We start from the raw sequence: 15211 nt of genomic DNA, 5'->3' as shown, positions 1-15211 counted from the left end.
GAATTTGGAAATGTTAGGTTAAACAGAATGAAGTAGATTTCTTTATTGCAAGACTTACTGGGAGTCTTTTTTTTTTTTTTTTAAGATTTTATTTATTTATTTGAGAGAGAGAGAATGAGAGAGAGCACATGAGAGGGGGGAGGGTCAGAGGGAGAAGCAGAGTCCCTGCCGAGCAGGGAGCCTGATGCGGGACTCGATCAAGGGACTCCAGGATCATGACCTGAACCGAAGGCAGTCGCTTAACCAACTGAGCCACCCAGGCGCCCACTTACTGGGAGTCTTTACTATGCTGATACACATTGCTAATCATCGATAATTGCATGTGAAGTGTTCAGCAAGTTTATTTGGCTCCAGAACTACTTTTATTATTATTATCATCATCATCCTCATCATCATCATCATCATTAGAACAATTTACAGCACACAATTTTGAAAAATTTCGGTATTGTGATGAAAAGGGTATGGAAGTGGTGGTGCTGAAGGATTGTGGGCAAACTATGCATTTTTTACTGAGACTTGATAAGCCTTCATTTTCTTAACTTCCCTCCCCATGTCTGGGAGCCAAGGGAGGTCAAGTTGCCTCCTTTAAGTCTTTCCTGTTATTTCTTTGCTAAGCTTTTAGTGTTGACTAGGAACTTCATATGTAGAAATGGTGATGATCCCAACTCTGACTCCAAAGCACATGTCTCAAATACAACCTCCTTCCTCAGATGTGAGGGATGCTTGCTGTGCTCAGGCCCCTTGCTAAACACTACAGGACATACAGAAGAGGTGAGAAGTCGTTTCTACTTAAAAAGAGATTGTGTTCTCGTAAAAGAGTGACAATCAAAATACCGGAAAATTATTAACACATTTCAGAGAAAGGAAAAAAAAGAATGATGAATAATTAATAGCTAATAATTTAAGCACTGGGCACCGTTCTAAGTAGTTTTTATGAATTGATACTGGTAATCCTGAAAACTTCCTACCTCTTTCACAGATAGGAAACTGAGGCACAGAAAAGCTACCTAACCCAGGCAGTGCGGCCTCAAGAGCCTATATGCTCGTCTAGTATATGCCTGGTAGGAAGATACAGCTTGAACTTGGACAAATTTTCTATAGGTTTATGTTCTTCACAGACTTTATCACTCTAAGGGCTAGTGTGTAAACTGCTGTTGACCATCAGTGAAATATGAAGTGAATGTGTGGATAGGAGGCAAGGCAACATGGCTGTTCTAGGGGAGGTGCTGGATACATTACGTGTGACTTAGATGGAGTGACGTGATGGTGCTTGACCACTGGGACAGAGTGTGAACCCATCAGAGCAACTTCAGTGGGGACATTGCACCATTTAAATTCCACCCACAATAACATAAGGAATAAGTCGAGCTTTTTCTCCGCTGTGTCATGTACAAGATGTGGGCTTTGGAAGCGAACACACCTGGGTTCAATCAGAGGGTCTACCACTTAGCACCTGTATGAACTCTGATCACATTGCTTAACCTCTCTAAGCTAAGTGTCCTCCTCTCTAAAGCAAGATAATGATACCTATTGATTGTGATAATGACATTTGGTGGTGGTTCTGAAGTGTCTAGCATAGTGCCTGGCACATAAACAACATTCAGTAGTCTTGCTTTTTTTTTTTTTAATCATCTTTCTCCCAAATTACTCCTCTTCCCTCTGAAATTTGAAAGCAGCTGCAGTGAAGTATGTATATGTTTGCCTCTTGAACGGAAGGGAGTTTTAGTCTATAGACAGCATTCAGGGGAGACGAGGAAAGATTCCCAGTTACTAATATTGATTAGGTGATACACAGATCAATCTATCTATCAATTTATCATCTATTTATGTTTATTTGCTTAGTTTGGCACAAGGTTCAAACTTAATTGATCTCTTTAACGTTTTCTCCAGGTGCATGCTCTTTTGGGACCCTCCATCCACAGCCAAGTGAGTTCCTTTAGTATCTAGAGAGGCAGTCCCTTTTCTAATTTGGCGCCATGTTGCCCCCCACCCCCACCCCCACTGCAACTTCTAGCTGAGGCTCTGCGACTCATCCTAAATCCTTAAATCAGTCCGTGTCCATGGGCTAAGCTCTCAAATTCCATTGTTAATTTCCTTTCTCTTATCCTTCTTCCATCTCTTTTCTCTCTTGTCAACACTGTACATGATTTTCTTGCTTTATGAAATTCATTTTCCAGTGAACAGAATTTCCTAACCCCTCAACTCTGTAGGCCTGTGTATCTATAATTTCTCTAAAAGCTCCCTGTTGACTTTGAAATTGTCTCTTCAGGTTTCTTTAGGAATCCCAGGCTTCACCAAGGATCACCCCTTATCACTTCTTAATTCTCATTGCTGGTCTCCTCCTCCTTCCCCGCTCCTTCTCTTCCTTCTCCTCGTCCTCGTCCTCCTTCTCCTTCTTCTTCTTCTTCTTTTTTTTTTTTTTAAAGATTTTATTTATTTATTTGAGAGAGAGAATGAGAGAGAGAGAGCACGAGAGGGGGGAGGGTCAGAGGGAGAAGCAGACTCCCTGCCGAGCAGGGAGCCCGATGCGGGACTCGATCCTGGGACTCCAGGATCATGACCTGAGCTGAAGGCAGTCGCTTAACCAACTGAGCCACCCAGGCGCCCCTTCTCCTTCTCCTTCTTCTTTTTTAAAATAAGAATTAGCATGGCTCGCAGCATCATCACAGTTTGGTTCCTGTGTCCCCAAGGAGATTGGCTGTGATTTCCCCTCCCCATCATTCTCCAGCTCCAGCCTCAGCCCTGTATGAACAGCTAGAGGCAAATAGACTGTGAATATTTGTTTCAGTCACCTCACTGTTCTAGATCATGTGAGTTTAGGTTATGCTAGTTTTCGTTTTCATGACCAGTCCAATTTTCAATACTAAGTAATTTTATATAGTAGCTCTCCTAGTTATTCAATTGTTAGCAGATTTATGTTACATTTTTATTTTTGTTCTGTTACAATTTTATATTTAACCAACACCATTATTTTGTTTTTGCTTATATTAAGTGAATGATTTGTCACTAGTTGTCAAAACACCGCATAGAAGCTCATAAAACATAAATCTGATTTTTGTGCTTATAAACAGTTTCCTGCATCAGGTCTGAGTATGCTCCCAAAGAGATGACATTAATACTGAGCATCTGAAAGTGAAATCTGGTTGAATCTCCCAGGTACTGAAGTTTCAGGACCCTGAGAAAATAGAAATCCCTTCCTTCATTCTCTCTCTCTCTCTCTCTTTTTTTTTTTCTTTTCCTGCTACCTGAGTTCTACACCAATAGAGAAAAAACAAATGCAAGGCTGGTAAAAGTCAAATATCATGTTTTTAGTGGTAACACTGGTATGGAAAAATGTGGCTAACATCTACCGAGTTTCAGAGGTGGAATTGCGCACTTGAACGCTCAGTAATTCAGGACTTAGGCGGGCATCTCCACTGAAGCAAGGCTTGCTCCTGTAACACCCATACTGTGGGTTGTGTGGGTTACACTGGGGGTTTCTTGAAGGCAGCTTGCTCCCCTAGGGGGAAACAGGAAGTGCCAGGGGCTGAGCTATGGAAATACAGTTTCTCTGTAGAGTTTCTTTAATCTTCCAGATTATGTCACTCCTTTTCCTCTGGAAAGATGTAACGGAGGGAGTAGAGAGAGGCTAGGTGTCTTGCTAATGGAGTTTCTTCAGTGTGGACGGAGACAACAGGAGAGGGCAGGAGGAGGGATTCTTCCTGTCCTTCCTTCAGCGTTGGGGCATCAGGACACGGTTTGTTAAATTGTAATAATGTGCCTATATAAATGTTGGGTGGGCCACCTTCTACTCTGACCGTACTAATGACATTTTCCTTGACTTTGTCATTAAAATTTCCATTCTCTTTTGTATTTATTTCAAGCCGCCTTCATGACCCCCTGCCCCAGTCATTCACTTCTAGGTAAGCCAGGTAATGAAAGGTCTACTGATTCATTTGTAGCAGCTGGAGATCCTTTAGTTGCAAATGTCAGACCCCCATCTTAAATGCTTGAGGCACAGAAGGCAATCTGTTGCCATCTAGTTTTTAGAAGTCTGGCTTTGGCTGCTGAATTCAGACCTTCGAATGGCACCATCCTAGAGGAACTGTTTCTCTCCATTTTGTGGTTGGCTTCTGGGTTGGCTGTCTCCTCGGGCAGGCCCAATCTCTCTGGTTATCACATGGTTTCCAGCAACTCTGAGTTTTCTTCTTACCCCTTCAACAAGCCTTGTTTACAAAGAATGCCTCTCTCATAGGTGTTCTAACAAAAACTCTGGAGCTGAATATTACTTGACTTAATTACTGAGTAACTACTAAATACTCCAGCTTATGTTGCTGCTGATCCCTTGGTTCTAAGGGTGTTCCCTAGACCAGCTACATAAGCATCACCTTGGAATTTATTAGAAATGCATGGTCTCAGGCCACACCCCAGTCTTTTGAATGATAAACTCTGAGGGTGGGGTGCAGGGAACGGTGTATTAAGAAGTCCTCCATGTGATTCAGAGGCGTGCTAAAGTTTGCAGACCACCTTGTTAGTCCATAGACCATATTCTATGGCTAGGGGGATAAAATAATGTTGAGTGGTCCAGCCTGCGTAGGCTGATTACTTCAAGAGCTGGGTTAGGATCAGCTTCATCCAGCCCAGATGGTTTTAAGGTGAAGTATGGAGGGTAGCATCCCAAAGGGAAATTAGAGGTGTTATCAGAAAAAGCAACAGTTGCTGGTCAGAAAAAAATTAACACATGTTCTACAATAGAATCTTTCGACAAGTACTGGGTGGTGAATTATTACATCAAGAAGTATTTGGTAGTGAATGCTTCATGCTTGTCTGTTGTATCTTTACAAGGTTTGGGGCGATCAAGACTTTTTTTCTTATAGTATGCATTCGTACCCAATTGTTTCCTGAATGGAGAAAATGAATCATTTTATCCTTTAACTTGAGTTATCCATGATCTCATATTTTCTTTTATATGATGGGACATTCTGAGCAGCTGCATGAGAGCATGGGCCACAGGGTATATAACTCAGCCTCAGCCGGGAATCCGTCCTCTGACTGAGGTCCCATCGGCTGTCTACTATATTGGGCATTTTGTTTCCTGGAACTAAATATTTTGTGTGGAAACCTAAAAGGTATAGTAAGTGTGCTGTGACAAAATGTGATAACTTACGTGAATCTCCTCTGTGACGTTGATAGGTACGATGGTGGGGGACCATACCCGCTTGGAATTCCACAATATCGAGACCGGAATCATGACAGAGAAACGTTACATCTCCGTTGTCCCATCCAGTTTCATTGGCCACTTGCAGAGCCTCATGTTCAATGGCCTGCTCTACATTGACCTGTGCAAAAATGGCGACATCGATTACTGCGAACTGAAGGCTCGTTTTGGACTGAGGAACATTATCGCTGACCCCGTCACCTTCAAGACCAAGAGCAGCTACCTGAGCCTGGCCACCCTCCAGGCCTACACCTCCATGCACCTCTTCTTCCAGTTCAAGACCACCTCAGCGGATGGCTTCATTCTCTTCAACAGTGGTGACGGCAATGACTTCATTGCAGTTGAATTGGTCAAGGGGTAAGTGGAAGAGATCACATCGTTTATACCAGGTATCTCAGCTCAAGCCCGACATAAAATATGGACATGAAAACAAAGTGTCCATTCTGCTCCCACCCTCTATTCCCACTACCTGCTCTCATCCTCGTTGATTAAAAACAACCTATGTAATGGTTAGGGCTGGAAGGAAGAGCAGTTCATTAGTTTATCTAAAGGTCTTCCACTAACTCAATACTATCAGACTTTTTACTATGAAATACAGTCCTTTAAACCTATAGGAAAGAAGGTCATTTCTGCGAAAGGAGCATAGAGTGTATATCCTATATACAATGCTCTGGGACAGTGCTCTCTGCAACCACCAAATCTATAGGAAGAAATGAAATATAGATATTTGCAGCACTGCCATTAGCCCATATATGTGCCGTTTTAAATGCTCTTCTTTCTGCAAGGTATTTTACTACCATGTGTTGGAAAATAGTCAAAACAAAAACAAAAGCTAGAACAAAACCCAAAACACAGATCCACAATCGACTGAATTTAAATGCTGCCCCCTAGTGTTTGGGGATGTACCGCCTGTTCTACTTGGTGGCTCTGGATTTTTAGATCATGGTAAAGAAGTGAACCTTGTAAGTGTGGAATTAAAGTGAAGTCTGACAGAACAGGCTGTGACTCTTCTTAGAACCCCAGGTCAAGCCTTAATTATTCCTGCATGAGGCCAGGTTAGCACAGGGGATGCGAAGCCCTCAGGGTCACTTCTATGCACGTTGCCATTCAACCACTCGAGGGAATCTCCACTCATGAGGTGGTTGTTGTTGCTCACAGGTACATACACTACGTGTTTGACCTTGGGAATGGTCCCAATGTGATCAAAGGCAACAGTGACCGCCCCCTGAATGACAACCAGTGGCACAATGTCGTCATCACCCGGGACAACAGTAACACCCATAGCTTGAAAGTGGACACGAAAGTGGTCACTCAAGTTATCAATGGGGCCAAAAATCTGGATTTGAAAGGTAAACCTTATAAAGAAGTTTATCCTTTTTAGAGCATTTCTTGTTTTGTTTTGTTTTTTTAAGATTTATTTATTTGAGAGAGAGAGAGCGAGAGTGCTCAAGTGCAGGGAAGAACAGAGGGAGAGAACCTCAAGCAGACTCCCTGCAGAGCGTGGAGTCCGACACCAAGCTCGATCTCATGACCCTGAGGTCATGACCCTGAGATCACGAACTGAGCCGAAACCAAGGGTCGGACATTTAACCGACTGAGCCCCTCAGGCACCTTTAGAGCATTTCTTATAACCGAAGCGCTGTTTGCAGAGGCAAACTACAGGTTAGGAGTGCCAGGCATTTTTGAGACATCATGCATATCCTATTTTAACACCATTAAATGATACTAAAATGCAGTTTTACTTAAACCGCTCCTCAAGGGATGATTCATTTTCTCTGTAAACCTCAGGCATGCGGGGGCTGAGTGTGAGGTGATAAATGTCAAAATGCGGAGGTGTCCTAATACAGAGGACAATTGGTACAATTTCTTAGCCTTGTTCAGCTTCTCTATACTTTTTTTGCAAAATGAGGATAATAATTGTTACTACCTTTATGGGCTGTTATGAGTTTTGATGGGATAATGTCTATAAAATCCTCCTCCTATTATTGGTCACAAGCCCATAACAAGCATTCGGTAAGTGGTGGTTTTGTGGGAAATCTTGTTAATCTTTACTTCATCATAAAATGGGAACAGTACCTACCTCATGGACTGAATATGGTGATTAAAATTTGTGAGCTGGCATGGAGAAAATGAGTGACATAAGCAATGTTAGTTTCTTCTTTCTACACTGTGGAGACTCTGTAATTAGTTGCTTATGCCATCTCCAGTCCCCCTCCCCCCACGCCAGCTCCAGCACCATTACCTACGAAATCGTCTAATGTGCATCGGCTCTAGCTGAGTCTGCTTTCCCTACCCTTTACTCATCTGCTCTTGCTCCTCACTTTCCTTTGCAGGTGACCTCTACATGGCGGGTCTGGCCCAAGGCATGTACAGCAACCTTCCAAAGCTGGTGGCTTCCCGGGATGGCTTTCAGGGCTGTCTGGCATCAGTGGATTTGAACGGGCGCCTGCCAGACCTCATCAACGATGCCCTCCATCGGAGTGGACAGATCGAGCGTGGCTGTGAAGGTACAGCCTTTTTCCTTTTTAAGCCACAGCCTGGACGCAACCACCAAGCCTCTTTGCTGCCTCTGCTAGCGTCACCTTACTGTTCACCAGTCCTCTCTCCTTCCCATTTGCCATCCGACATTGCGTCATCTTTGGGGTCCTCCTGTCCCTGGCTCAGTATGTCAAGACATGGGCCACAGGCTCTGGGAATGTATGTTGGCAGGTGTCTTCCCTGTGCTACTACTTGCCAGTAGAGGACCTTCCCTGGCATTGACATCAGACTCTTCCTGACTTGTACCTTTGTTTCCAGCATGGCTGAAAGGGCAGTAAGGGGTTTTATTTATATTTTTATATGTTGGGAGGTATACCAGAGACTTTTATGTAGCTGTCACCATTAATGAAATGTTTCTAATAACTAATGCATTGTTTAGTGCAAACTCGGCAGGAGGTAGGAAAATGATGTCAGAATGCCATGATGAGGGAAGGGAACTGACATTTATTGAGTACTTACTAGATGTCAGGCCTTCTTAGGCAGTTCGTTAGTGTGATGTTGATGAGGTCTGGGACAGCATGGGAGTTGATGGTAGAAAGACTTGGATTTAGATCCAGGTAGTAACTCTTGTTCGCTCTGTGACATTTGGCAAGTTACTTAACCTCTCTGAGCTCTATCCTCCTTACCTGCAAAGTGGGGCAATAAAATTTGCCTTGGAAGGTGAGCGATGTAAATCAGAGCTGTATGTAAAATGCCTGGTGCAGACATAGTAGGTACTCAATAAACAGTAAGATTATCCTTTACAAATGTGATCTCGTGTGAGACATCTAATAACATTGCATGCCCCATCAGTGCAACACAACAAACCACGCTCAGCCTGTTCCTGTAGGTGATCTATTGTCTCTTAAGATATTAAGTGAATTTTATAGGTCTTCTTGAGTCCAGTTCTTTACAACAAAAACAATCTAGTTTAACCAGCAGAGGTTAGCAGTGAACAGTTTTCAGGCTTTCCCAGGGGCCTTGGGTAGGCCAAAAAGGTGACGCTTACCTAGCTTCAAAGTCAAAGATGTCTGACCAGTCAGCAGGACCTATGTATTCTTTTGTCCGGTTGAGCCTCACGGCCCTGTGTGTGATATACGTGTTGTGTTTTTTCTATCTCATTGATTTACCGCATCAAACGCGTTCACTCATCTCCTAAGTATTTAGCTTCACATATCTCTCCTTAACCAGCTTTCACCTGAGTTCGCTTGCCACATTTTTATAAAGGCTTCCCGTCAGCTTCACAAGCTGATGTGCAGTATGGAAGTCATTACCCTTTGCCTAAGGGTCAGCTTCCCACGTGGACTAGTAATAAGACTGGTTGTTCCCATGACCCACTCTGGTTTGCCTTTAGTCAGGAATATTTCTTATATCCGGTGGGCCAAATCGGGTCTGTGTACGTGGGAGGACAGGGAGTTGGGAATCACCATGCACTTAAAGTAGCCACTTTGCTTTCTTCTCCTGAAAATGCACTATGTCATTCAAATCAAGAATTTTTGTCTCCTTGGCTTGCTCTTACTTCTTTCAGGCTTTAAGGGCAATGCTGAGATAAACGTAACATTTGGGAATTAAATCGAATATCTCTGTTTCAAAGATTGTGGAATGACAGAAATTCCAGTTATCCTTCAATAATTAATCAGATTGAGTTAAAACATAAAACATAAAAGCACACATTAAAAAGCATAAAGTACTCTTCAGATGTTAAATATTCTTATCATGTCATCCGTTCTTCAGATTTACAGGTTAATAGGAATCATCCATTTAATTCTATAGCAATGTTGCTTGATAGAAATATAATGTGAGTCACATAAGTAATTTTAAATTTCCTAGTATACTAGCTACATGTAAAAAAGATATAAAGTAACAGGTAAAATTAATTTTAATTTTACATTTCACTTAACCCAGTATATCCAAAATATTATCATTTCAGCATGCAATGATACAAAATTATTATTAAAACATTGCACATTCTTCTCTCACATTAAGCCTTCAGAACCGAGTGTGTATTTTGTACTTACAGCACATCTCAATCCAGACTACATACCTTTCCAGTGCTCAGTAGCTATCCGTATCTGTGGCCTACCGTATCAGAAGCAGAGTTCGGCAGAGGATTAAAAGTTGGGGTGTAAGGAGATAGCACTGTTGTATTGGATTGAAAGGAAGTCTAAACCAACTTTTAGAAGAGTGGATTAAAAGGTAGAGTATAAAAGTGGGTGGGGGAATGGAGTCCACTTAAGAGAACTTGAAGAGAAGCAGTGAGAGCATTAGCACAAGGAAATTACCCATCAAATTGGGGAAAATGGTCCCATCCCTACTTCCATCTCTGTGTGCAGCTTGGCATGACTCATCACCTGCATTATAGTGGGGTCCGACCTTCCTCTGAGTATGGGTGATTGTTCAGCACCGGATATTGTGACTTGATGCTTCTACCATCCGAATCTATGGCGAGTCCCATGAGCCTAATAACCCTGCACTCTATTGCCATGGAGATAATTGTGATGATTACCCATGGAGCATTATGACCGCCCCACTGGGTGGGATGAATGGAGGATGAGTGAGGAGGGAAGAAGGTCCTTGTTTATTGTACACAGATGACTTGGATAATTAGCCTAAGTGGCCAGGAAAAATGGCCAGAAAGTGGGTTAAGGCATAAATTACTGTCATTGGAAGTTTACACCATGTGAATAAGCCCTTATGAGAGATCCCAGGAGCCTTTTAGGGCGCTGTGGAAATGAAGCCAAAGTAGATGGCGAGGAGGGAAATGAGGAGCACAGAACCTTAGAGAGACTGCAAACAGGTGTCCTTCTCATTCTGAATCTCTGTACATAGTATGGAACCCTCAAGAAGGCCTTTGAGTATTATGCAGGATAGAAATCCCAGGAAATAGAATACATTTCCTGATTTATCATTTCTATGTATAGAATAATGTACAGGGGATGAGGATTCGTTACTAAAAACTAAGAGCTGCATCCCTTCGACATGGTAAATGTGTTCTATTCTCACTGTCTGGGGTACACAGGCCAGGATGTATCCTATGTTCTTGTCAAAGTCATTGATGATGATATTTCAGGATCTCTAAGTAGTAAATGTACTACTTTCCCTCTCTTATCTAACTGTGAAGCGTCCAAAATTATTTTAAAAACGAATTAACCTACGGCTCCGGCTCCCAATGGTTTTATACTAAGAAAGAAAAAAAAAATCTCGAACCATGTTTTAATTTTTATGCAGAGTATAATACTTCAGAAATTAAGCACAATTTCTGGACAATCTAGCCAACATCTAGCCGTGACTTACAGCCTCTCAGTTTGGGCTAGGAATTCTGAAATGATGTCTGGTTCTATTCTCAGCTGGTAAATATCTCTTTCTGTCTTGAGGCCAGCTTGGCTGCAGAGACCAAGGCATGGGTTGGCTGGAAATGTGATTCCACAATTGCAGATTGTAAACATCTGAGAGAAACACACGTGCTTCATTTTGAGACTGGCATGAATAAATAAAAAGGACATCGGTTTGGTTCCTTTCTGCTTGCAGCCATTTGGATTTGGCTGTATTCTTACCCATCAAACAAATTGAGCTCTTTGGAGTTCCCAAATCACCATGATACACAGGCCCAGTTCGAGCGCCACATTCCCTGGTGGCATTTTCAGGAGATTACAAGGAGTGCTCCCAAGCGACTCTTCCATCTTTAACTCCTAGATGTGCAGAATTATATTTTTGTGGGCTTGGTCTGGTTGAGCACACGTGTCTTTCAGTCTGGCCACGTGCTACCCTTATTTCTTGATGCTTATCCTGACTCGTGGAGAATCATTTTCCTGGACCATATGCCTTGGGGTTGGCTGTGTGGTTGTGGGAAGGCTCTTGTTATCCCTGCTTGTGCTTTGTCAGTCCAGTGCTTTCCTGCCCCCGCTCTGCTGACGTGGCTCTGAGGAGACCTGCTCCACCTGGGTCCCTGCATCCCCCATCTGTGCTGTCTCTGGAGAACCCGTAGAGCATTTTAACTGTCTGTTTGAATGATGTTGGTTATGCCAATTGTTATTTTCATTTCTGTAACGTTACCCTGGTTGACTCTACCTCTTACTAACCTCTGGTTATTGTTTTCGCCTTTTCTGTTCTTTTGCTAACAAAGTTGCATTGACCAAAGCTGACCTGCAAGGTAGAGAAGGTTCTTGCTCCCATTACCACTTTGGACTGAAAGATACCCTGTGTCACTCTTGGTATCTTTTCTTTAAGGGCCTTCAAGCTGTCACACCTCTTGGACAGCATCGGTTTAGGGGAGGGGGCTGAACCCTTGTTCTTCAGAAACAGTGGTGGGAAACCCAGATCAGTGAATGCAAAATAACAAATGCTAAGACCTTTGAGGGATGAGACCATGATTCCAATTTTGGGGGGACTAAAGAGGTTTGACAGCATCCTTTACTGTGACTCCTCAGAAGCATATCAATCCACTTCTGGAAATGGTTCATACCTCTCCACATAGTTGCCATGGATGGGTTGGCTCTTTTTAATTTATTCACCACAGAGGAAGGCAACACTTGGAAAGAGAAAAAGAAAAAAAAAAAAAGGTCACTTGGGTTCTTACTTTATTATTTTCTGGGTCAGGGAGGTCATTTCTCGGGACTTTGGAATGCTTGGGCCTTATGAATGAGAAGGCCATTTTCCCTTAACTCATTTTAGAGAAAGATTTTTAGGCATTTGGGAGATATTAATGTCATTAAAACGTTCTAGAGATTTATGTTTCCTATCGGGGATTTTAGTTGAGCACTTTAATTTCCTGTTTTGTGATCTAAAGGAAAAAGTACTCTTGGGGAAGAAGAGGATCTGTCAGTTTTATCCTGAATACCCTTTAAAATGCCTGCATGTTAGATGTTAGTGAATATCTACCACAGACACTGCTCCTTCTACCATCCAAAGAGGCACCATCCAAAGTCCGTCATGGGCCACTGGTCCTATCCTTTCAGACTACTTGACTCAGAATAGCAAATCAGGAAGGCATTTTGGGCATCTTTTGGGCATCTTTAGAGGATTGAGCTTCAGATGGCTTCTGGGAGTTTGCAACCAGCAAAAATTGTTAAAAGTGGTTAAGAGCAGGGTAGCTTTAAAAACACTGCTTTTCCCCTAAAAGATCATTTATTTTGCTGCTACTTGCTATATGTCATGTGGGTGACCAATACAAGTGTACATGTCTTGGGTGGACATAAACTACATGAAGTCTCTCTCTAGCCATTTTCCTCTAACTTTTTTCTCCATCCCTTCTTAGCAGATTCACATATATGCTGAAATATAATAAAATTAATGAAAAGAACAGACACTGAATTAGTATTTTGAAGTCCAAGGTAGTTGTACAATAGCTTTGAATTTTTCTTTCTTTCTTTCTTTCTTTCTTTCTTTCTTTTTTTTTTTTGCTTTCAATTTCAAAGAATGTAAGGGGCCTTTCAGTAATACTGAAGGCTGTTGTTTTTCAGAAACTGCTCAATTGTCAAAATAGGGCTACTGCATGTCACTCTGTAACTGGAGGGGGGATGGAGCAGGATTTGATCTACAAGAAGAGACAATCCAAGGATATCAAAGCTTGTTGTGATCAGATTTATTAGATAAAACTAGAGCGTGACATCTCCCCCCAGACTTTATTCTTCACGGTAAGAACTAGGTGGATTTTGAATCCCCAGAACCTAGCATGGGACTTTTTACATAGGGGCTCCCCATGCAGCAAAATGATCTTAAAGTTATCATCCAAAGGAAAAATGGTTTGTAGGAATCATACAAAGTACTGGTTGATTTCTATGCCTCTTGTAAATTATTGACCAAAGTATAGTACAGATTTAGAAACATAATAGTTTGGAATATCCTAACTTGATAGTATCAACCAAGTCATCAGTATGGTCTTTATGTTATTACTGCCTTGACCCAAACTCTCTTCCATTCTTGTAATGACTAGAGAGTCTCTTTGTTTGTGGCAGGAGCTGTTATTCTTGGTAATTATTTTGGGTCATCTTACTCTTTCCCCATATTGTGGCAAAAGACCTTTAGGATGCAAATTCCTTTACTTTTTATTCTCCTGACATTGGGGTTTGGACCATTACTCATGCTGGCTTTTTCAGCTATAACCTGTGGGCACAGATATTACGAATTACCATGAAGTGTGAAGGGCAGTAAAAACATATGACAAAGAAATGAGACAGTTTGAAATGTAAAGGTAAATGGTATTCAGAAAGAACTATAAAATAGTGGGGTCTAGGAAGTGGCCTGATGAGTCTGGACAAGTCAACAGTTTGAGTCCTCCTATCATTGTGTTAGGGGTATGTTGTTTTTTTTTTTTAATATGTATGTATGTATGTATGTATTTAAACTTCTCCAGTGATTGTGTTATTCAGTTTTAATGGGAACTCAGCCATTCCTATGTGTCAGGCACTCAGCGAGGCACTGGGATTACAGGTGTGATCGTCTGACCACACATGAGTTGGCAGGGGATCAGCCAGTACGGACAATGCAGGGTGAGCACTGCTTTTCTAGAATGGAGAAGGATCACGCAGGGTGAGCAGGGAGGAGGGCTGCTGGACTGTGCAGGGTGGCCATGGTAGGTGCTCAGGGTATATATCTCAGGCAGAGTTTGAGCTGAGTTGGAAGGACAACATATATTTGAGGTACATGAGAGGTGGGAGCACATTCGAGAGTTTGGCCAGTTTGAGGACCGACTTGAAGCTCAGGATGGTTGAAATAATGTGCATATGGGGATGTGATCAAAGATGAAGCTGGGAGCGGTAGGATGGAAGCCGGCGATGATGGTGTGTTCCTGTGAGGAGTTGGGCATTTCCCTGAGGGCACTGTGAGGGGGACAGAGACTTGGTCAGCTTCTCATTTTATGAAGATCACCCTGACACCAGGTGGAGAATGGAAAGGAAGGACAGGAACTGGAAACAGAGAGCAGCATTAGGAGGGAAGTAGCATATTCCAAGGTTGAGGGAAGAGGCTTGAACCTGACACCTGCTATTTTAGGTGGCTAAGGAGGTAAACATGTCTCCCTCCCAGATGAGACCTCTGAGGAATGAGAAAGAAAAGGAGCTTTTTCTCCTGATTGTTTCCCTTCTACCCAGCTGTGTTACTCTGTTTCATATATCAGATACATTTACACATGATGAGGAAAGGTGTCAAGGAAGAACTTCCCTAATTGCCCTGGGTCAGGCCAGACTTTGCATCCTTCCAGGTTAGGAGTGGGAGTAGGAGCTCCATTGAGGCACACAGGGTGGGGGGGTGTTACATTGTTGAGAAGTACAGTCCCTTGAATCTCAGGGTCCCTTGAAGAGAGTGACAATATCTAGGGACCTTTTGGAAGTAATTTTCGAATTCCTTTTTATTGTAAGAGGGGTATTCCTGGAGAGATCCCCTAAAAAGCTGTCTAATAAGAAAGGAGCTTACAACTATCAGAGAAACATTAAGTTTGACCTGTTGAGGATGAAACAGATGAGTTATAAACTATAAGAAATAAAAGAATAGCTTTTGATT

The 15211-nt window shown here is 42.4% G+C and overlaps 1 protein-coding gene across 9 annotated transcripts in view; it reads left to right on the top strand.

Annotated features, from left to right (window-relative positions):
• NRXN3 (neurexin 3) overlaps nucleotides 1-15211 on the top strand; it is a 1456830-nt gene that overhangs the window by 660258 nt on the left and 781361 nt on the right. For all 9 annotated transcript variants that reach the window (XR_014148330.1, XM_081830134.1, XM_081830131.1 and 6 more), the window contains 3 exons: nucleotides 5173-5554; nucleotides 6356-6546; nucleotides 7531-7704. Coding sequence is in view for 8 of the 9 variants with exons in the window: in XM_081830134.1 (XP_081686260.1) it covers nucleotides 5173-5554; nucleotides 6356-6546; nucleotides 7531-7704 (747 nt within the window). In the remaining variant the exon portion in view is untranslated. The remainder of the gene's footprint in view (nucleotides 1-5172; nucleotides 5555-6355; nucleotides 6547-7530; nucleotides 7705-15211) is intronic.

The sequence above is a fragment of the Leptonychotes weddellii genome, chromosome 9 (assembly GCF_054177405.1).
Source record: "Leptonychotes weddellii isolate Sample4059 chromosome 9, ASM5417740v2, whole genome shotgun sequence".
Lineage (NCBI taxonomy): Eukaryota > Metazoa > Chordata > Mammalia > Carnivora > Phocidae > Leptonychotes > Leptonychotes weddellii.
Note: the sequence above shows the minus strand (reverse complement) of the source record. Positions and strands in the feature narration are given on the sequence as shown.